The following is a 22,182-nucleotide window of genomic DNA, read 5'->3' as shown; positions in this document are numbered from 1 at the left end:
TTAGAAATATTGTAGTCTTAGAATTAAGGTTTTATTTTGTGAGTTTAGACGGAAAATGAGAAATAATGGCATTTTTCGGCCGTCATCGCTGTTCGTTCATTTTTAATGGAGCATAGAAAATTAGTCCAGATTTCCTCTAAAACAAATTATGTTGGCCACACCACGGCCTGATTTGGATGTATCGGGTTGAGAGAAATGCATGAAATTTAGAGGACAGCTTAAAAGATACCTTGCCATCACACTCGTTAACATTATTTACTCATAAATAATTTTAAAATCTATGAATTTAAAAAATTTAGACCACACTCGGAGCAAAATAAAAATTCTGAATATGTGTAAAAATCGGTTTATTTGGAACACATTGGTAACAGATAAAGAAATCCGGTCGGGAAAAATAATTATTGAGGCAAATCAATTGTAATTAAGCAGAAAACACCTTAATATTTCAATTATATTTATTTTTTCAATGCCCTTTTTAACCCCACCCCCCAACCTTATGACAAAAACTATTTCTATCGCCCTGTTATAAAAACCAAACTTATTTTGAACAGTTTTTCATCCTCATGTGAATCAGTATGCATCCATTGAAAAATTAAAACGAAAAAACCGCACAAGTTTAACGCGCAAGATCATTACATACAGTTCAACTTTTGCCATATTTTTAGAAATCCGTGTCCACCGCGAAGCCCCCTGTCACAGAGTTTTGCCCGTAATTTTCCTATCTTGGGACGGATTTTTATGAAACTTGGTAAATACATTAAATAATCATCATAGATCGGGAAAATAGCAAAATAGCGGCAAGGCAAAAATTAAAGTTTAATTGCAGGTGTCATAACAGTATTACACTTTGGTTCACGTCAAATCATGGCTGACGAAAAATAATCCCAGAATCTTCCCTTCCGATTCGGGCATTTTGATACGAGACTGGAGCTGAATTTTTTTATGAGATGAAAAACAACATGTAAACTTCCTGTATTGACCAGATTTATTAAAATTTAGGGCGTGCTGATTTTTCTGTATACTGTCAAGAGTGGGGAGTGATTAGGCCCTGGACTAGATTTTCAAGCACCTGCTCGACTTCGACCGAAACAAACTTGCGTGCCTTGCTGGATGGCTATGTATTTTTTGGTACTAAAATCTTTATAAAGAATGGTTTTACAAGATCTGAAAAGGAAACTTCTCAGAAGTTTGTTTTGAATTAGTTACATCTGCTCAAACTTGCGCATTTTTGGTAAGAATATATAGCAGAAATTAATACTGTTGTGACACCTACAAACGTCGCGCGAATACTGGCGGTACCGCTTGTTATTCGCGCGTGAACTAATTCGCACCGGAATACCAAAAGGTATATAAAGAAGGCACTTTAGACTTTTTCTTCAGTCTGGGAGGTTGGTCAGCCCCTTTAACATCTGACCAACTCAGAGTCCCAACTCCCCATCACTGGGTAAAAACTGAGGCCCTCACATTGGGTAAATTTACCAATATTGGGTAACCCAATCTACCCAATTATTATACATCCTGACCCAACTTGAATCAGCTGAACGTACTATCCCATTGTTGATATTGAGGAACCCAATCAGCTGACTATTATATATCCTGACCAATTATCCATAAGTATACTCTGTTTGTATTTAATTAATCATAAATCATTATTGTTATTGTTTGAATAAATTCATTTTTATAGATAAACAAATCATGTTGATTAATTAAGGTAAATCTCAGTAATAAGAGGACTCACATAATTTTTGTAACACCCAAGATCGGGTCACGTTACAATTTGGTGTCACAAGTGGGATCTCCATTTGCTTATTTCTGTTCACCAAAATTTTTCTATTATAAAGACAAAAGAATTTTTAAAATTTTTGTAAATTTTTTTCATTGACCCAATCAATTTTTGTACCCAATATTTACAATGGAAACTGATGAAAGTTTTGAAGTCACTTTCAAACCACTCCCATCTTCACCCAAAGCTGTGAAAGACAGTCAGGATAATTTACCCGCTCCCAATCTCCAATCTTCCCCAATGGCATCAAATTCTGTACCGCCTGCAAAAGACAATCAATTGGACATGTTAGTGTCTATGGTACAAAGTGTTAACCAACAATTGTTGGGTATGAGACATGAATATCATGAATTGAGAGATCATGTTAATCATTTAGAAAGAAAATTTGAAAACCCAACCTATGACAGGGGAGACAATCATCACACACCCAGTGTCTCAATATCCAGACCCATTCACCCAGTCCACTCTTATGATGATTTCCAACCCCATACTTGTACAGACCCAACGAATGGGCAAAGGGAATATACACGTCACCCAAGAACAATGTCGGGTACCCATTATTCCCCCTACTTGAAATAAATAGAAATGAAAATGGAATGCCTCTCCAATCTACACCCAAAGCCCATGTTACCATAAAACCCCAAACATTTGATGGATCAGAGGACTTTGATGAGTACCTCGCCCAATTTGAAATTTTAATTGACTTGCATGGGTGGGACTATAAAACAAAATCACTATATCTAGCCAGTAGTCTGACGGGTAGTGCCCGTGCCCTCCTGAGTGAACTGAATGAAATCCAGAGAAGAGATTTTAACTCCCTTGTGAAAATCCTAAATAGGAGATATGGCTCCATTGAAAGATCTGAAATGTACCGTGCCCAACTCAAAACCAAAACTAGGGGTGTAAATGAATCCTTGCCCGAATTGGCCCAATCTATTAAAAAGCTAACTCGTCAAGCTTACCCAATGGCTGACCCAACCATTATCGGCATTCTGGCCCTTGATCAATTTATTGATGCCCTACCAGACCCAGATATGCGATTAAGGCTAAGGGAAGCTAAACCCAAAGACATAAATGAAGCAGAAATTTTGGCCATTCGGTTGGAAACATATAGATTGGCAGATGCCCAACGAAATAAAACTGTTCATGCCATAAACAAATCAGAACCCATCCAAAACTTGCGGGATGACCTACAATCCCTTACCCAAGAAATCAGAGCCCTAGTAAGGAATTGTCAGATGCCTACCCATAATATGGTAGAAACCCCATATGCACATTATCATGTATATGAGAACTCATACCAAAACCCCTATGCAAATTATTCCAATATGGGCTCATATGAAAACTCAGTCAGACCCAACTATCAAAACGATAGACCAACAAATTATGGACCAAGACCTCAAGGTTCACACTACCAAGGAAATTACAACAAATGGAAAAATTTCCCCAAGAACCCAAATCAAAATCAATTCCAACCTCAAAATCAGGGAAACTACCCAGTGTCGAATTCGGGGGTCGGAAGTCGACAGGTCCAAGGGGCAGGCCCCAACACTTGCCATTAAACGTGGCTCAACCTCTCTCACTAAAATCCGAACCCAATATTGAAAATAAAACAGAATTTGAATCCAAGAAAGATATCCCTTGTACTGAACCTATCCCCAAAGAAATTTTAGTGAGAGATATAAATGGGGGAAATGATGGAATTCATATTATTGGGAAAGTTGGAAATAAAGAAACAAATATACTAGTAGATACGGGTGCTGGTGTGACTATTGTCAGTACCCAATTCTTTGAAAAGAACTATATGCGGTATATTGCATATGTTTGCCCCCACAAAAGTCAAATTTTGAAAACTTCCTGAAATGTGCTTAATTCAATAAATTGTACGAGAAATATAAGTTAACAGAAAATATTATAGTTCCAGAGCAGTGTATTCACAATTTCTGTTTTTATGACGTCACAAACTAGTCCGATTTTATATCCTTTTTCAGAAAGAGGACAAAATGGACAAAATTTCAACAATTTAAGCTTTAGAATTTATAGAGCGCATGTGTGTTCAGGAACAATAATGTCATATTTCATTGATATTATCATTCTACACATTATATCAAAATATTAATCCTGAACACACATGCGCTCGGTGACTTTTATTTAAAATATCGACGAAATATGTACATTTTTCTGCAAAATTCATACAAAACTGAAATTTACGTCATATTTGTGACGTCATTACGTACATATGACGTCATTACTTATGAAATTATTCAGTGCTTTGAAGTCAGCATATACTCCCCTGTTTAAGGACTTAATTAAATATTACTCCATCAAAGTTTGATTTTGGGGGGCAAATGTTGGTTAATACCGCATATACTTCTTTAGATACTGTGGAAAAGCCCAAAATTACCCCAGTATCTATCAAACTTACATCTGCAAGTGGTGATGCAATCCCAGTTAAGGGAGAATGCCCAATCAAAATATCCCTTGAAAATTTTCAAGTTACCCATAAAGTACTTGTGGCCGACATACAAAACCCATGCATATTGAGACTAGATTTTATGACCCAGAATTCATGTGAACTTTTTGTGAAACAAATGAAACTAAAGGTACAGGGTCTAGACATTCCCTGCTTTAGTACATCTTGTGTAAAAGTTGTGTCTTGTGGCAAGATAAGTCTTGCTGAGGACATTGGAAATCCTCCCCATTGTGATTATGTTGCTCCTGCAAAGGTAGATAACCCTTTATTTAGGGATGAGGTTGGAAAAATAGAACCTATCCCAAGTTTTGTTGAAAAAAATGAGTTGTTGATTCCCCAAACCCCTGTAACTGTAGACAGAGAAGTCACAGTTTGTCACATGAATATGAAAGATGAAAGTAGCAAACTATGTAAAACTACCCAAGGTGCCACAGTCAAATGTGTTGACACAATACTAGATGTATTGAAAGACCCAACCATTACCCGTACCATTAATACTTTTAGCCAAAAGCTCAACCCCCAATTTCCAGACCACTTGCAATGTATGAATGTTGAGAATGTCCCCAAAGAAATTACCAATGAATCAAAGAAAATGTTCCATTTGAATGAAAATTGCCATGTAACTTTCGACAAACTCCAAAGAGCCCTAACAAGTTCCCCAGCCTCGTCCTACCCCAACAATGAAGGATTACAAAATGGTGTTGGTGAATCATATGTTTCATACCAACCACCTAAGGGAGCCATCCCTAGTTCATACCTTGCTGTGAGGAAGCCCTCCAAACCATGTGATGTACTTCCGAACGTTGATCCTGGACATTTCCCAATGATGCTGGATTCATAGTAGACGGATGCTCTGGACCTTTTGGATATTTCAAAGGACTATATTGTATAACTTTGTGAACCGTATAATAATTGTGAATATTTGTGTTGTGGATTGAGATCCATGATTTGTCTCCGTCGTGACTTTTCTATTCCAATGGATCCAGGATTGGTAAGAAGTGATGAACTGTTATGAACAAAAACATTTTGGTAAAAGTTGATGTATTGATGATTGATGAACTGTTATTCATAATTTTGTTATTCATGCCTATGATTATAACTTGTTCAGTTGTTGACCACGTTGTAATTATTGATATTTTTGTATGATTGTGGCCCATGATTCTGTTTATTGCAAATGTTACTCTTCATGACGATATTCCCATGAAATATAGTCCTAAAAATGAGACTTGATAAAACGATCCAACATTCGGGACGAATGTTTTCGTGGAGGGGGAGCTGTGTTACGGATTTCCCCCATGACTAAAATTACCCACAGCTTGGATCACCCCAATTATGCCCTGAATATTTAATCTACGTATCGTAATTTTATTTGTAGATATCATGGGAATATTATCAATCATCGTATGTTATTAATGTATGCTTTATAATTCATTGTCTATGTTTATTTCATGAATATCGTTTGGTTTTATTGTACAAACCCGAATTTCCTCCATAGATCAGCCCAATCGTAATAACAAATGACTGTCTGACATTGTTATTCGACCCAGGTACCCAAATCCAACTTGGCATCGTTTCCAAAACAATTCCCAAACAACATATCATCCCTTTTCCCGCATTTGTAATGCTAAAGCCTTTACTTGATGCAAAAGTTATGAGAGTTACCATGCAGGTGTCATAACAGTATTACACTTTGGTTCCAGTGCTCGAGCTGTGATTCGCCATTGTCGCCAATTGCGAATTTTTTTCAAAAATTTTGGCGAAAATGATTTTTTTTTAGAAGTACCATGTACAAAATTTGTGTAGACCTGATTAGTTTCTTTGTTTATTCAATGTATACAGATAAGTCCCATTGTTTATTTAATGCAGCAGAGGTGTGAAAACTGAAACCTACATGTAGGAAATCACGTCTCGCTTGAACAAACACAGCTGATTAGGTAATTAGCCTGGAGCAATAAAGGGTTACAAAATTGCTTGAAATAATATAATTTGGATTAAACAAGGGGGGTAAAGTGTTATAAGGAGATGATGTTTGTAAATAAAAGATTTTTATCAACAAAATATGGATCTATTTAGTTGTTTTTTTTTAAATCGAAAGTAGGGAAACATGCCGAAAATTTTAAAGAATGGCTTCAAATTTTACCTAATGAAAATTGAAAATGTGTACATTATACCATAAACTGACATAGAGTGAAAAAGAAATTGGTTTGAAAACAGATTTATCTTAGTAGATTAATTACATTAATTTATTTACATGAGCTTGCATATTAAACCCTGGAGTCTCCAAGTTGTTAAAATAAAGTCAAGTCTTAAACCTAATTTTTATTACTTTTTAATTACTTCTTTCACATTAATTAATGAAATGATGAAAATTTCCATTTTTAAAAATGTCATATATTTTTACTAGGTCTGTAGCCCTCCCCCCTTTCCCAGGCAAAAAAAAAATTATAGTCCAGATGAATTTTCTGTCAAGAGTTGGCTGATATCAATTCAGTATCAAATTAAATTTTATAATTCCAACATTTTTTTTTTCATTTTTTAAATGAATACTATCATAAGCTTTAAACATGACAATTTGAAAACAATGTCTGTGATATATTTAATTAAAAAGATTGAATGACATGAAGTGCATTGTATTATGGAAAAATCATATGTAAGAATGCCTTTGAATTCCTTTTGTCGCGAAAAGTGGCGAAAAATATTTTCAGTCCAGTGGGAGCCCTGTTTGGTTCACGTCAAATCATGGCTGACGAAAAATAATCCCAGAATCTTCCCTTCCGATTCGGGCATTTTGATACGAGACTGGAGCTGAATTTTTTTATGAGATGAAAAACAACATGTAAACTTCCTGTATTGACCAGATTTATTAAAATTTAGGGCGTGCTGATTTTTCTGTATACTGTCAAGAGTGGGGAGTGATTAGGCCCTGGACTAGATTTTCAAGCACCTGCTCGACTTCGACCGAAACAAACTTGCGTGCCTTGCTGGATGGCTATGTATTTTTTGGTACTAAAATCTTTATAAAGAATGGTTTTACAAGATCTGAAAAGGAAACTTCTCAGAAGTTTGTTTTGAATTAGTTACATCTGCTCAAACTTGCGCATTTTTGGTAAGAATATATAGCAGAAATTAATACTGTTGTGACACCTGCAGTAAAACCGAATTTTGTACTTAGAAATATTGTAGTCTTAGAATTAAGGTTTTATTTTGTGAGTTTAGACGGAAAATGAGAAATAATGGCATTTTTCGGCCGTCATCGCTGTTCGTTCATTTTTAATGGAGCATAGAAAATTAGTCCAGATTTCCTCTAAAACAAATTATGTTGGCCACACCACGGCCTGATTTGGATGTATCGGGTTGAGAGAAATGCATGAAATTTAGAGGACAGCTTAAAAGATACCTTGCCATCACACTCGTTAACATTATTTACTCATAAATAATTTTAAAATCTATGAATTTAAAAAATTTAGACCACACTCGGAGCAAAATAAAAATTCTGAATATGTGTAAAAATCGGTTTATTTGGAACACATTGGTAACAGATAAAGAAATCCGGTCGGGAAAAATAATTATTGAGGCAAATCAATTGTAATTAAGCAGAAAACACCTTAATATTTCAATTATATTTATTTTTTCAATGCCCTTTTTAACCCCACCCCCCAACCTTATGACAAAAACTATTTCTATCGCCCTGTTATAAAAACCAAACTTATTTTGAACAGTTTTTCATCCTCATGTGAATCAGTATGCATCCATTGAAAAATTAAAACGAAAAAACCGCACAAGTTTAACGCGCAAGATCATTACATACAGTTCAACTTTTGCCATATTTTTAGAAATCCGTGTCCACCGCGAAGCCCCCTGTCACAGAGTTTTGCCCGTAATTTTCCTATCTTGGGACGGATTTTTATGAAACTTGGTAAATACATTAAATAATCATCATAGATCGGGAAAATAGCAAAATAGCGGCAAGGCAAAAATTAAAGTTTAATTGCAGGTGTCATAACAGTATTACACTTTGGTTCACGTCAAATCATGGCTGACGAAAAATAATCCCAGAATCTTCCCTTCCGATTCGGGCATTTTGATACGAGACTGGAGCTGAATTTTTTTATGAGATGAAAAACAACATGTAAACTTCCTGTATTGACCAGATTTATTAAAATTTAGGGCGTGCTGATTTTTCTGTATACTGTCAAGAGTGGGGAGTGATTAGGCCCTGGACTAGATTTTCAAGCACCTGCTCGACTTCGACCGAAACAAACTTGCGTGCCTTGCTGGATGGCTATGTATTTTTTGGTACTAAAATCTTTATAAAGAATGGTTTTACAAGATCTGAAAAGGAAACTTCTCAGAAGTTTGTTTTGAATTAGTTACATCTGCTCAAACTTGCGCATTTTTGGTAAGAATATATAGCAGAAATTAATACTGTTGTGACACCTGCAGTAAAACCGAATTTTGTACTTAGAAATATTGTAGTCTTAGAATTAAGGTTTTATTTTGTGAGTTTAGACGGAAAATGAGAAATAATGGCATTTTTCGGCCGTCATCGCTGTTCGTTCATTTTTAATGGAGCATAGAAAATTAGTCCAGATTTCCTCTAAAACAAATTATGTTGGCCACACCACGGCCTGATTTGGATGTATCGGGTTGAGAGAAATGCATGAAATTTAGAGGACAGCTTAAAAGATACCTTGCCATCACACTCGTTAACATTATTTACTCATAAATAATTTTAAAATCTATGAATTTAAAAAATTTAGACCACACTCGGAGCAAAATAAAAATTCTGAATATGTGTAAAAATCGGTTTATTTGGAACACATTGGTAACAGATAAAGAAATCCGGTCGGGAAAAATAATTATTGAGGCAAATCAATTGTAATTAAGCAGAAAACACCTTAATATTTCAATTATATTTATTTTTTCAATGCCCTTTTTAACCCCACCCCCCAACCTTATGACAAAAACTATTTCTATCGCCCTGTTATAAAAACCAAACTTATTTTGAACAGTTTTTCATCCTCATGTGAATCAGTATGCATCCATTGAAAAATTAAAACGAAAAAACCGCACAAGTTTAACGCGCAAGATCATTACATACAGTTCAACTTTTGCCATATTTTTAGAAATCCGTGTCCACCGCGAAGCCCCCTGTCACAGAGTTTTGCCCGTAATTTTCCTATCTTGGGACGGATTTTTATGAAACTTGGTAAATACATTAAATAATCATCATAGATCGGGAAAATAGCAAAATAGCGGCAAGGCAAAAATTAAAGTTTAATTGCAGGTGTCATAACAGTATTACACTTTGGTTCACGTCAAATCATGGCTGACGAAAAATAATCCCAGAATCTTCCCTTCCGATTCGGGCATTTTGATACGAGACTGGAGCTGAATTTTTTTATGAGATGAAAAACAACATGTAAACTTCCTGTATTGACCAGATTTATTAAAATTTAGGGCGTGCTGATTTTTCTATTCTGTATACTGTCAAGAGTGGGGAGTGATTAGGCCCTGGACTAGATTTTCAAGCACCTGCTCGACTTCGACCGAAACAAACTTGCGTGCCTTGCTGGATGGCTATGTATTTTTTGGTACTAAAATCTTTATAAAGAATGTTTTACAAGATCTGAAAAGGAAACTTCTCAGAAGTTTGTTTTGAATTAGTTACATCTGCTCAAACTTGCGCATTTTTGGTAAGAATATATAGCAGAAATTAATACTGTTGTGACACCTACAAACGTCGCGCGAATACTGGCGGTACCGCTTGTTATTCGCGCGTGAACTAATTCGCACCGGAATACCAAAAGGTATATAAAGAAGGCACTTTAGACTTTTTCTTCAGTCTGGGAGGTTGGTCAGCCCCTTTAACATCTGACCAACTCAGAGTCCCAACTCCCCATCACTGGGTAAAAACTGAGGCCCTCACATTGGGTAAATTTACCAATATTGGGTAACCCAATCTACCCAATTATTATACATCCTGACCCAACTTGAATCAGCTGAACGTACTATCCCATTGTTGATATTGAGGAACCCAATCAGCTGACTATTATATATCCTGACCAATTATCCATAAATATACTCTGTTTGTATTTAATTAATCATAAATCATTATTGTTATTGTTTGAATAAATTCATTTTTATAGATAAACAAATCTTGTTGATTAATTAAGGTAAATCTCAGGAATAAGAGGACTCACATAATTTTTGTAACACCCAAGATCGGGTCACGTTACAATAGGATGAAAATTTTTATTGATATAGCCTTTTTATTCATTTGTCCACTTTATGGTTCCTCTATTCTCCTGAATTTCAAATCTATATTACCTTTTTTCATGCTTTTAAATTGATGATCAATCATCATGACGACTTTTTGAAGAATTTTATCAATTTTTACCAGACATTTCTATGTAAAAACTTGATCACCCATTGTGGTCACAACCTTGCCAAAGGTGTCATAATTTGAACAAACTTCAATCTACATTACACAAGGATGCTTCCATATAACTATGACAATCATGACTTTGCTTTCTTGAGAAGATTTTTTATTATGTTTCCTTTGTAAAACTTTGTGCTCCCCGAACCACCTCTAAGGATCATGATTTGAACAAACTTGAATCTAAACTTTCAGAGGATGCTTCCAAATTACTATGACCAATCACAGCTTTGCAGTTCTTGAGAAAAAGATTTTTTAGAGATTTTTTCTACGTATTCCTATGTTAAACTTTGATACCCAATCATTGCCCCACCCTACTCCTGGAGGGTCATTATTTGAACAAAATTAAATCTTTCCTTTCAGAAAATGCTTAGCTGCATCAGTTTCATCTTTCCTGGCCAAGTAAATCTTCAGAAGAATTTTTAAAAAAGATCTTCCTATGTGTTTCTATGTTACAATTGGATACCCCATTGTTGCCCCATCCTTCCCCAGGGGTCATGACTTGAACAAACTTGAATCTTCGCTACCTGAAGATGATTCCACATAAGCCTTTCCTGGCCCAGTGGTTCTGAAGAAGAAGATTTTTAAAAGATGCCATCAATTTTTCACTAATTCATAATTATCTTCCCTTGAAAGAGGACATGGCCCTTTATTTGAACAAACTTGAATCCCCTTTACCCAAGGATACTTTGTGGCAAGTTTGGATGAAATTGGCCCAGTGCATGATTCCTGAAAAGAAAGTGAAAATGTGAAAAATTTATGACTACGACAACGACAGACAATGGACAAATTTTGATCAGAAAAGCTCACTTGAGCCTTCATCAGCATTTATAATACTTGTGATCATTGCTATGGCATCCACAAAGAGTTCATTCTTTCTTTTATCGGAAAATTAAAATTTGCAACGTCAAATTTCTTGATTTCTTCAAAGCAATAATATTTGCAATATTTTACTCTTCTCTAATTCCATTGAAATGTTTCAGAAAAAAATATGCATGATTTAGAAATAAAGAAATGATAGCGGTAGTTGAGACACATTACTTTATCTCAAAGTTGATGAGATTGCACGAGATTTGAAAAATTAAATAATATGGAACGCGAGATCGCGCGAGACTTTGAAAAGCTGCGAATCTCTGTTATTTATGTCTCTGGTAGTAGAGATAAAATCTATAAATATAAATCCCTTCTACAAGGAATTTAAATAAAACTGTACAGGTATAAACACATTATGTGGATCACCTGATCGGGATATTAGTTACACAAACTACAAACTGTATAGGTGTATGTTTATAGCAATAGGATCGATATTAAGAAACCAGCCATTTCCATCATAAGTCAGGTAATTAATATCTACATTGATTCTGTTACATTTGAACATTTGCTTTATGATAATATTTATAAGTTCTAATTACGTGTATTCATTTATCATGAAAATTTATTTCAAGAATTCATGTAAAATCTGGTTGATCTCTGTAATGAGATATTATATGAGGTATTAAATGGAAATGTTAACATGAAATTAAGGACAATGGTCTGATTATAAGAGATACCTTTCTTCATTCCAACCCCAAAAATACCCCCAAAATTGCTATTCTGCCTACGTAAAAGTGCAGCTTCCATCAGATAACTTTTAGTGCTAATCTTACTCTAAATTTCAGATTCGAAAGTTAAATGATGGACCCCCGTACCAGTTGCCAGGACTTAATGCGATGTGACCTGTGTGAGACTGCTGTGGTACAGATGCACTGTAATATATGTCTTGTCAACCTGTGTAAGGCCTGTGTGGGAGAACATGCTGCAGCTGATCTTTCAAAACCTCATAAAATTATTGATTTCAAGGACAGAAAATCAACTGCTATCTACCCTGTGTGTACATCTCATAATAAAGAGCGATGTAAAATGTACTGCAAGCATTGTTACATTCCTGTATGTACCAAGTGCATTGCATCTGATCAACACATAGGACATAAATTATCAGAAGTCTTGGAAGTTTTGGATGAAAGAAAAGACAAGCTAAGTAAAGATCATATTGAATTACATGAGATTATTTATCCAACCTACCAGGACATTGCCTCTGATGCACAAAATAGAATGAGTAAGTTAGAAAAGGAATACAGAGATCTCTCAACAGCCATTACAAAACAAGGAGAGGACTGGCACAGAGAAATTGACAAACTTGTCAAGAAACTTAAGGCTGAAGTTGATGAAAGGAAAACCACACAGTTACAAACTCTACAGAAACATCTAGATGAAATAAACAAGACAATTATTAAGATAAAAGAAGAAATCAATTTGATTGAAAAAGTTGTCAATTCTAATGAAATTTCGAAACTATTCAGGAATACATTTGATGTAGATAAATATAGACAGCTACCACTTAAAACTGTGCTTTCCTCACCTACATTCACTCAAGGAAGAATCAATGGAGAGCAACTTAGTAAGCTGTTTGGAACTTTATCATTATCTTCCATATTATTGGAAAAGAACGGCTACAGCATGAAGGAAACACATCACAAATCACAAGAAGCTGGATCCTCTCCTTCAGTCAAACAACTGCTTGGTGAACCAGAGTTTATCACCACCATAAACACTTGGTATGGAAATCACCTTTACAGTGTTGTCTGTCTGAGTGATGAAGAAATCTGGACAAGTGGAAATATCAGCACCATGACACTATACAGCATCAATCAGGGATTAGTACTCAAGTCAATCACAACCAAGTCAGGGAACTGGCCAACTGACATAGCAGTGACAAAAAGTGGAGATTTAGTTTATAGTGATAATGGTAATAGAACTGTGAACATTGTGAAAAATGGAATGATAGAGGAATTAATCAGACTACAGAACTGGAGACCTCACGGTGTCTGTAGTACCTCCTCTGGTGACTTCCTGGTTATCTTGCTCAGTGATGATAACAAACAAACAAAAGTTGTCCGTTGTTTTAGCCCTAAACAGAAACAAACCATTCAGTTTGATGATAAAGGCAAACCTCTCTTTTCATCTGGTTCTCAATATTACAGATTTATTACTGAGAACAGGAACCTGGATATCTGTGTATCTGATGATGGAGCTAAAGCAGTAGTGGTGGTCAATCAGGCTGGAAAACTAAGATTCAGGTACACTGGGCATACAAAGAAAGGCTCATTTACTCCAAGAGGAATCACCACAGACAGTCAGAGTCACATCCTTACAGCTGATGATACATGCTACAACGACTTTGTCCACATTATAGACCAGGATGGACAGTTCCTCCTTTACATAAACTGTGGACTAAAATATCCCCGGAATCTGTGTACAGATACAAATGACAATCTGTTTGTTGCTCAATGTGGAGACAACCAAGTGAAGAAAATCAAATATCTGCAGTGAAGAAAATTAGAATCTTATAGGCGACAAAGCAACAAAAATTAACTCCTTGTAAAAATATGTGATTTCAAAAATCTAGAGATCACATCAAACTAGGTATCACAATGTATGGTTCTGTTGATGTGACATAGGGACAAAATTTTAATTGCACTTACCACCCGTGATGTAATATCCTGCATTGGGTATTTTTAACTTTACTCACCGCCTGTGATGTAATATCCCGTATTGGTTATTTTTAACTTTACTCACCAATGGTCAATACCGATGTGAACTTGATATGAGGCTGCAGTTTATCTGAAGTGGACAGTTGGACATAACCAAAGTCCTGTGTCAAAGGATTGTGAAAACTACAGTCTGTATATATTGAGAGGGTACAGGGGCCCCGTAAAGTGGAGCATACCATCGCAAAGACCATTTTATACATAAATCAAGGCAGCTTTCGACATCAATCCCTGTAATTTTCGTTTCACACAGAATTAAATCACTAACTCACTCACCAACAAACAAACACACATGATTGAATGAATTTATCCCCTTCAATTGAGTTGTGAGGGAATAATAATATTGAACTTTTTACATATCACATTTATATCAGCCCAAGACACCAATAGCAGACAAGGGGCCTTAACATAATACTCTAATTCAATGTTGATAATATTAAGACAACTATTTCTTTTTGTGCACTCACCAGAAAATCAATGAGAACTCTAGAATGAAGAGAAGATCATGTTGTAACGATTCCTGTGATACCACGCAACAAAAATCCTTGAAGACGTTATATAATCTGTAAAATACAGGGACATGGATAAATAAAAATCTCAAATACAATTTTTTTAATACCCTGAATTGTAATAATTGTCATTGCTTAATGTAAAATGTATAGTGGGATATTGTCATTTTTTAATCAGAAACCTTAAAATATGCTTAATTAATGTATTTGCCTCGTGTATAAAATGTACTGAACTGTATATCAAGACAATCTGAGTTGACATGACAAGTTTCTTTTTCTATTCCTGTTTCTTACTTCATCTCTATGTCACTAACTAAATGTTAAACTAAAAGTTTCCAAATTTTTGTCGGAAAAATAAAAGAAAAATATTTTAAGTAAACTTGTTATGAAAATATTGTCCACAATGAATTATTTATACACAACTGTACTTTTCTGTTGCTGCTAAATTTTTCAAGACAGAATTTTGAATCAGAAACCATTCATTAAAAACCCAGTTTATACTGCGTATGCTTATAAAAAAAAATCAAAAATGGGCAAACCAAAATGACTTTCTTTGCAAACTCTATCAAAAATTACTATCATTATCATTTTTTCCGAAAATCTAAACGATAATCTTGAATTTCCAGAAGTGGAATCACCTTCCTAGGAAGAGGAAGCAACCCTTGTCAACCGGTCACACCTACTGTACAATGAAAGCCCTATTTATTGATCAGGTAGACAAATATTTAATACATATAAAACGACAAATAAATAAGTGCTGATGCATAATATGATATACCCTCATTACCAACTAAGAGCTTATTGGACCACGGATTGGAAGGGGGTCAAAGGTTATTTTATCATAAGGTGATCTGAAAACATTGTAAATTCTGCAAACAGTCACTGTACAATTTCTATTTTCATAAGAGGTAAATGTTTTTTTTGTTTTCTAGCAAGATTAATTTATTACCACATGTACAGATTGATGTAAATTACTTATAAATATGTTTTTTTCTCAAACCATAAAAATTTGATATCACAAATTTAAGGTTATCCGATCCTCAGGTTCTGAAAATCAGGCATTGAGTAATTGAAAATGCTCACAAAGATGTCTCTAAATTCTCAAATCAAAATGTATTTACGCATGGTGTTTCTTTAAACTTCATCTTTAAATTTAATCATATTTTATAGGGAAAATTAGTAAATCTCAAATAATTTTTCAGGAAATGCGATTTGAACTACCTACTGCTTATTTTTTAATTGATAATTGATCAAGAAATACATTTTAGGAATAAAAATCCTAGGTATCCAGGCTTTTAAAGAAAATTGCATGAATTTTACACTTATTTGATACTTTACTTTCTCCTACTTACTTCCATCGTTTCATAATGCATAGTGTATGAACATGATGAAGTGTTTCCTTTCAAAGAAAACACTGTAAATAACTTCTAATTTCAATTCATGATCATAAACATCGGTAATTAAGGCTAAATTAAAAGAAATTTGAATTTTTTAAAATATGCAAGTTTTACTTAATTTTATGAGGTACAAATGTCAACTTTTTAAATACAGTTTGTTAAAACTTTAAAGAACATTTAATCATAGGTAGAGGCATAAAATGAAAATTGTTGCATGAAAAAATTTCAACTTCAAGATTTATTTGAATACTTTTTGAATTAAATTATAAATTAAAGAGTTGTCCTTCCTAGCTGAGGATCGTATATCCTTAAGCAACTTTACATTTATAATTACTGTAAAATAGTGTACACAATGAATTCTTTTCATATTTTGACATGTGTAACTGAATTTCAGATGAGGTCATTACTATTATGAATTTTTTCCTGCTTTTTCCGTTTTAATTTTTCAATTAGTTTTTATATTTAATATTCACAGATCTACTTCATATGAAAACGATTTTTCAGTGGCTTCTGAAATGTGGTAAAATTGTGGCCATCAGCATCATACAGTGTATTTAACTTTATTCAAATATATTATTGAGAAATTTGAAATTTTCTACAAATTGGGAATACTCAAGAGATTTAAATTACATGAATCTATCATAAAAACAAATTGTACCCATTGCAGTAATCATGGAAATTTTTAATAAGCTAGCACACATCTGAAAAAATACATTGTAGACGTTTTCTTATAAAATTTTATCTGCATTTTATTTTCATTGCTACACAAGTTTGACAAGAAATGAATCGCTGACAGTTATGTATCTCAGCCACTTTTGTGGAGTTGTCTGCTCTTGATTCACAATTTTCACAGTTTTTATCTTCATCCCTGATAGCACACGGCCAGAAATTTCAAAATCCATTCTTAGAGGTCCAACATTCTCCCTGTTTAGTTCACCACTTTGACTAATCAACTAAAAACAAGAATGAAGTAGAAAAATATATGGTACATTATACCTGGATAAGGTATTAATAGTCCAAAGCAGTAAAACCTTTATATAAAAAAATTCAAGACTAAACTAGTGCTAATTGTAACGGCAACCGTTACAGATGTTCCCCAAACGCCTCCCAACTCCCTTTCGGTGCCATATTCCCTGTAAGCTTCATTAAATAAGACAAACTCTGTGCATTTTTGACTTTAAACAACGTTTTTCCAGAAGGATACCAATTATATTCAATTTTTAGCATTGCACCCAAGCGCATGTGAATGCATGTGCGTTATGACCATATCATCTTGTCTTTCAAGAGTATTTTTAAATATACTTGTTTCAAATGCACGCACGTGCGTGCACGTGCATGATGATCATACCTTCTTGTAGGAGTCCCTTACATCTATCTATGTTCTAAATCCCATCCTGTTTGGTTGAAAAACAAGGGAGTTATAGCCATTTAAAGTTTCAGCCAATCAGATTGCAGCACAAGTGCATGCGCATAATTTCATGATTTTTTTTATATCATTTTGTAGGATATCCTAATGTATGACTATATTTTAAATTTCAAAGAATTTCGCCAAAAAACAAAGGAGAAATAGCAATTTAAAGTTTCAGCCAATCAAATTGCAGCACACGTGCATGCGCGTGATTTCATGATTTTTTTTTTTTTTGTATATCATTTTGTAGGATATCCCAATGCATGACTATATTTTAAATTTCAAAGAATTTCGTCAAAAAACAAAGGAGATATAGCCATTTAAAGTTTCAGCCAATCAGCTTGCAGCACACGCACATGCGCATGCTTTCATGAAAATTCTTATATATCATGCGGTAGATCATTATAATGTAGGACTATGTTCAAAATTTCAAAGGATTATGACAAGAAACAAGAAAGTTATTGATACTTTAGTTTCAGCCAATCAGAGCAAAGCGCACGTGCATGCGCGTGAAATCTTGCTATTTTGACCATGTTCTCTTGTCTATACTACTAATGTATCCTTACATTATGAGTTTCAAAAAATTTCATCAAAAAATAGAAAAGTTACGGCAATATCCATTATATTGGTAATTTCACCTAATGCACGTGCGCGCTCTTGCAAGCACGTGCGCGCAAAATGACCTTTGTTTGGCAACTCTACATAACATGCCTACTAACCCTACAAAGGTTTCACCTAAGTCGGATGTGTAGTTTACAAGATCACTCGTGGACAAAATTTTCCCAGGAAGAAGAAAAATAATAATAATAATAATAACTAGAAAGTCTGCCATTGCAAGCAATAGCATATGTCGCCCCGTATTAGACAAGACTTTCATTTTTATCATCACTAAAACAAAAGTCCATAAGCTAAGTTTGAACAACCATTGAGTTATATCAGTCCTTTCCATTGGAAACGGAAGACCTTAATTCGGTACATCCCACTCATTATTTTTAGAATCGGTAGGAGAAGAAAGTAGTGCAGGAAAATTACAAGTTCCTCAATTTGCAGACTTGCATAAAAGAAATCTGGCAGATGTACTGAACTGAGCCTCATACTTGTTAATTGGCAGTATCTTTCCTATGATAAAAGCTTGGGAAATGTAATTTATGAAGAAGATCAGCCGAATTATTTTGTGTATTGTAACGCCAGTGAGAACTCTGAAATTTCCCTCTTTCACTTTCATTTTAGAGGTTCTACCGAAAAACGAATCTGACATGCCACCATCAATTCGAGCATTTCTGCATTGCAGAGAGCTGATGTGTGTTATGAGATAATAAATCATGTGTGAACTTTCTCAGTTTAGCGGAATCATGAACATTTTCGGCGAGATGAATGTTTTGTATACAGTGGTGATCAAGGCTTTGCGAACCATCAGGAGCGGATCAAAGAATTTATGAATGAATAAAAACTATGGAAATGACGTACCAATTTTTTAATTTATACTTGCACTATCTAATGAAATGAATAATATACAAGTGATAGATATACAAGAAAACGCGAAATGATAATAAATGCAGCTGACAATCGTTATTTTTTTTTATATAGATAAAATAAAATATTTATAAATTCAAGAGACAAAACAGAAGGAGAATGAATGATGGCAAAATATCACATGACGGGAACTGAATTTTATGAATGAAGATTTTAAAAAGTTACTTGTAAGTTGTATATGTTATATCTGTGTATTCTACTTGGCTGTGTGCTTCATAAAAAGAGGGGGGGGGGCGTCTTGAACATAGTAAATAGCCATAACGTTTGAACGGTAAGTACTAGGGCTTTCGTATTTCAAATATGTAATCCTTGTGAAAAGAACTTTTATTGGATACGACGAACTTTGACCCTTTGACCTAGACCTTGGAGAACACATGTGTACATCTGAATCTTTTTTTCTGTTTCGTTTCTATGGCAACCGTGAGCGACTCATTACAATTATTTTGAAAGTAGAAATCACTTTGACACATTGCAAGGAATAAACATTGAAAGTTTCAAAACGATTGCCTGAGTAGTTATTGAGAAAATCGAAATTAAAGAATTTTAACTTTCACCTGGTTTCCATGGCAATAATCGATTATATGAAAATTTTAAATATGAGTTGCAGAACTACAGATACTAATCCTTAAAATAAGAAAAGTTTCATGACGAACGTTTAAGGGACCAGAGAGAACACTCTCGGACAAAATTTGTCGCTTTTTACAGGTTTCCATGGCAACGGTAGACATATTGGAACTGAACGACCTCACTGCACAACTACAACCAGTGATCGTCCTTGAAGGAAAGTTTCAGGAAGATTGTCCCAGCCATCTCCGAGAAACAGCCTGGATAAAAAAAACATGCGTACAATATCAATATGTCGTCCCCGACTTCGTTCGGGGCGACATAATAATAATAATAATAAGAAACAGAGTAAAAACAATATGTTCCCCAACTTCGTTTGGGGAACATAAATATCCTTTGGACTTCCTCAAACCCAATTAGAATACAATTAACTTTTTGAAAAAAAGATTAAATTTTCTGCCCAACTGAAAATTTGTTGTACTTTGCAAAACTGCTTTCAAGTTAAACGCTGCTTCAACCATCAATAAAACAATGACATCCAATAAAAAAATGCACATGTTGATTTGACCTACCCTAAACTGAGCAACAGATTCAGTGTGAGGTGCCAATGATTTTAATTTCCATAGAATAGTACTGTCTGTCTTTTCCAGTGTAGCTGTTTGTTCACTGCTGTCTAAGTGCTGAGAAATGCTTAAATCAATTAAAAACTAGAGGTACTGTGAGCAATGGACTCACTAAATGATACCCCCCGCCTCCCATAGGTGTATAAATCGCAGTGTCCATGTTTTGCTGTGGGAAACCCAAAATATGCGTCGGATCAAAAAGTAAAATAGGAGGTGCACAATTGCAATATGAAATAAAGATTCTGTGAAAGTTTCACCAAATTTCATTCAGTGGTATGAGAGGAGTTGCGGATAAGAGATGGGTACCCCAAAGCGTAACAGACGGACGGACGGACGGACAGACGGACAGACGGAAGGACGGAAGGACGGACGGAATTAACGATTACTATATACCCTCCCGCTTTTCAAGCGGGGGGTATAATAAAGGATATAATAATATACTTGCAGCAAAAGTATACAATATTTATAAAATTAATCAATTTAAAATTGCTAGGCTTCTACATACATCCAGTTTTATTGCATAATTCATATATGCATTTATATGTATTAAAGATTATATATCTTAACTCTAATTTCACATTCTATCACCATAAACACGTTCATTTAGTTAGATAACTTACTTGGACACCGACTGAGGGACCCCAAACTTTAGTCTAAGGTTGACAGAGGTCACAGGTAACATGTTCTTTATCCTCAGACAACCATCACATCCCTGGAAAAAAGCAAACAGCTATAGGGTATCACAATGCTGCATATTCTTTCAAATTTATTGTCATTTAGGATGTAAAACTGTATTTTTATAAAAAAAAAAAAATATGCGAAACTAGAGTTAAAATGAATTAATAAATGAAAGACTTGCATGAGTGTAGTACTCACTTCTGTACCAAACTTAAAATAAGCCTAAAAAGCATTTAATTTAAAAAAAACATACTCTCTACATATCATCTGAAAGTAAGCATTAATAATGCAAATTCCGCTGCTTTAAAATTGACAGAATACAGTTGTATGACCTGCTGTGTTCTAGTAGCTGGACTGAGGAGACAAAATGGAAAGGGGAGGTAATGCTGCTTTCTCCACTGACAGAGTAGGACATCAATGTAAACTGTAAGTAGAATTGCAACATATAAAACATAGGACTCTGACTGGTAATCCTGATCAGTTAGCTACTATCTACACGCTGAACCAAACAAAATGCTAGCAGAATTAAAGCATCCGAGTGTTTGTGATTTTGTGAATGACCCTGATACATCTACATACCTCTCCTATTTGAGGAGAGACTGTCAGTAGACTGGGTGTGTCCACATTGTCCACTTTGGCAGATTCATGGAACACGCATGTATCCAGCTGGACATTGTCTCCATAAGCTGTATTAATTAAAGCAATAATTAAAAATTTTAAAAATTTAGAAAATGAAGTAACTGTGAATTAGAGATGTAATAAAGCTGTATTCACAAACACTCTTAAAAAATGAAAGGTCCGGAATTCCGTTGAACAATGATGTTGTTGTTTAAAGTGACCTTGACCTGAGGACTGCCAAAGAGAAAGTTTTTGACCTTCATAGCACCATTGACCTCAAGACGTGAAACACTCCCCTGCAAAGAAAAAGTGGTCTTACGTGTATTAAAAATATATACAGAATGTAAAAATCATTTTGTCAAAGGATGTTATATACAATATGTTAAATATCAACTTGAGTTCTTTTAAGATATTGCAAAATTATTCAAATTAAGAGAATGTTAATTTGCAAATGGACTGTTGTTCCAGAGTTTTACATACGTTTCAGGAAATTGAATATAAGGCAGATTAATTTGCCTTTGTACCAAATTAATCTCATTTAATTGACGGAAGCACATATAACGTTGTTAA

The 22,182-nt window shown here is 34.6% G+C and overlaps 1 protein-coding gene across 2 annotated transcripts in view; it reads right to left on the bottom strand.

Annotated features, from left to right (window-relative positions):
• Positions 1 to 21,685, bottom strand: part of LOC134283262 (uncharacterized) — a 36,785-nt gene extending 15,100 nt beyond the window's left edge. The window contains exons 1-5 of one of the 2 annotated variants that reach the window (XM_062765705.1): positions 21,574 to 21,685; positions 21,327 to 21,418; positions 20,937 to 21,028; positions 20,266 to 20,383; positions 16,617 to 17,141 (exon numbers count right to left, since the gene is read on the bottom strand). In XM_062765705.1, coding sequence (XP_062621689.1) covers positions 16,950 to 17,141; positions 20,266 to 20,383; positions 20,937 to 20,998 — 372 coding nt within the window. In that variant the 5' untranslated portion in view covers positions 20,999 to 21,028; positions 21,327 to 21,418; positions 21,574 to 21,685 and the 3' untranslated portion in view covers positions 16,617 to 16,949. Of the gene's footprint in view, positions 1 to 16,616; positions 17,142 to 20,265; positions 20,384 to 20,936; positions 21,029 to 21,326; positions 21,419 to 21,573 lie in introns of those variants that run through there. The other variant, XM_062765706.1, reaches the window with a different exon arrangement.
• Between the last annotated feature and the right edge of the window lie 497 nt (positions 21,686 to 22,182).

Source organism: Saccostrea cucullata, unplaced genomic scaffold, assembly GCF_032062105.1.
Source record: "Saccostrea cucullata isolate Sc308-1 unplaced genomic scaffold, CSIRO_AGI_Scuc_v1 ctg5109, whole genome shotgun sequence".
NCBI lineage: Eukaryota > Metazoa > Mollusca > Bivalvia > Ostreida > Ostreidae > Saccostrea > Saccostrea cuccullata.
Note: the sequence above shows the minus strand (reverse complement) of the source record. Positions and strands in the feature narration are given on the sequence as shown.